The following is a 1,767-nucleotide window of genomic DNA, read 5'->3' on the forward strand; positions in this document are numbered from 1 at the left end:
TTTGTAAATATTATGGTAAATTTAAGTAAATATTTTTAATAATAAAGGTTAATTTTAAAGTTAAAGATATTTGATATGATAAGATAAGACTATGTTTTTATATTTTAAGTAAAAGAAATTGTATTTTTGAAGTATTAAGAGTTTTAGAATTTCATGTAAAAAAGAAAATAATGAAATTTTATGAAAAATCATAAACTCATATGAATTTATAAAGTGAAGAAAGGTAAGGAGTTTTGACTTTAAGGAGAGGATACTATTCAGATATATGAATCCTCACTTGAAAAAGAAAAAGAAAAGAGAGGATAGAAAAGAGAGGATTGAAAAGATCCTAAAAGAAAAAAAATAAAAGAAAGGAAAAAAAGAAGGAAAAATAAAAGAAAAATGAGTGAACAGAAGCTTGAGGAGATGTCTAATAAAAAATTGACTTCACTTGAATTAACTTAAGAAAAAGGCTTTATTACATTTTCTTAACTTGTATTGAAATATTAGTAGCAGCATTACTAGTAAAGTTCTTTTTCATATGAATGTTCTAAGTATCCTTGATATGACAAATTGTAATTCTTCTTAAAATGAATAGAGATTCAGAAATCTTAAATTTGATTACTAAGTACTCTTGGACATAAGGTTTGAATCTAAGTTATTAAAGGTTTTTCATGAATATTACTATTTTATTTATTAAACTAGAATATAGAAGTTTATAAGTTAATCTCTATATTATCATATTTTTATGTAGTAAAAGTGTTACTTGAGGACAAGTAACATTTAAGTTTGGGGCATTTTGATATGCCTAAAAATTACCTACTTTTTCATATATATTTTATGCTCAATTTTAATGATTTTTAATGATATTACACTTTAAAGGAATGTATTTTGCATGTTTTTGGTTTCAGGTACATGAAATGTATTTTTGGAGAAAATGAAATAAAAATGATGCAATTTAGAGAAAAACGAGCAAGAAATAAAATTCTGATTTGACACATTTCGATGTCTTTATATGCTTAATCTACTTTACATTTCTCACATGTTTTTGAATGAAATTATACTTTAAAGAAATGTTATTTTCATGCTTATTTTGTAGGTACATCTGTTAGGAGCAAAATGCAACTGAAACGGGCGAAACAGAGCCAAACGGAGCAAAACGGTGAAGCTGCAGTAGAATGATGCATGATGCGCCAAAATCCAGAGAACTGACTCATGATGCGCCAGAGACGAATTTTGGCGGATTAAGACGGTTTGAGATGAGTTTTAGGCGAATTTTATAAAGGAACACTTATTCTAAACATCCCTTGAAGTGATTCAATGCATCTAAACACTTTTGAAGATTCTTTTACAAAGAGATATGTCTTTTGGATCAATGGATATGTCGTTTGAATTCAAAAGAGTTGACTTTTGGATAGAATTTTGGAGGAAATTTTGAATTCTTTTTGGAGAAAGGCAACCTTTTATAAAAAGATGACAGTCAAGGGCTTGAAGAGGAGTTTTTGGGGGGCGTGTGTGTGTGTGGCTTGAGAGTGAGAGGAATGGCGTTCTTCAAGGATTGTAAGAGGAGAGGGAAAGTGAGAGATTTCTGCTTCATTACAGTTCTGATAGAGAATTGAGAATGCTTGTAAAGAGAGAAAAACTTGAGAACTAGGAATTTGCTTGGGAAGGATTGTGAGATAAATTATATTTTTTATTTTTTTTGTTTTGTAAACTTGTATTTATATACGAAATTTGTGTTTTGTCGTATTCTTGTCATGAATTCTGAGTAGTCTTCTTTATCCTTCT

General features: G+C 28.4%; 1 protein-coding gene across 2 annotated transcripts in view; it reads left to right on the forward strand.

The window, feature by feature from the left end:
* LOC110030491 (AT-hook motif nuclear-localized protein 5-like) overlaps positions 1-1,259 on the forward strand; it is a 22,915-nt gene extending 21,656 nt beyond the window's left edge. Inside the window, exon 3 of one of the 2 annotated variants that reach the window (XM_020733218.1) lies at positions 1,079-1,259. In XM_020733218.1, coding sequence (XP_020588877.1) covers positions 1,079-1,161 — 83 coding nt within the window. In that variant the 3' untranslated portion in view covers positions 1,162-1,259. The remainder of the gene's footprint in view (positions 1-1,078) is intronic. The other variant, XM_020733219.1, reaches the window with a different exon arrangement.
* Positions 1,260-1,767: the final 508 nt, after the last annotated feature.

This window comes from Phalaenopsis equestris, unplaced genomic scaffold (assembly GCF_001263595.1).
Source record: "Phalaenopsis equestris unplaced genomic scaffold, ASM126359v1 Scaffold000727, whole genome shotgun sequence".
NCBI classification, from domain to species: domain Eukaryota; kingdom Viridiplantae; phylum Streptophyta; class Magnoliopsida; order Asparagales; family Orchidaceae; genus Phalaenopsis; species Phalaenopsis equestris.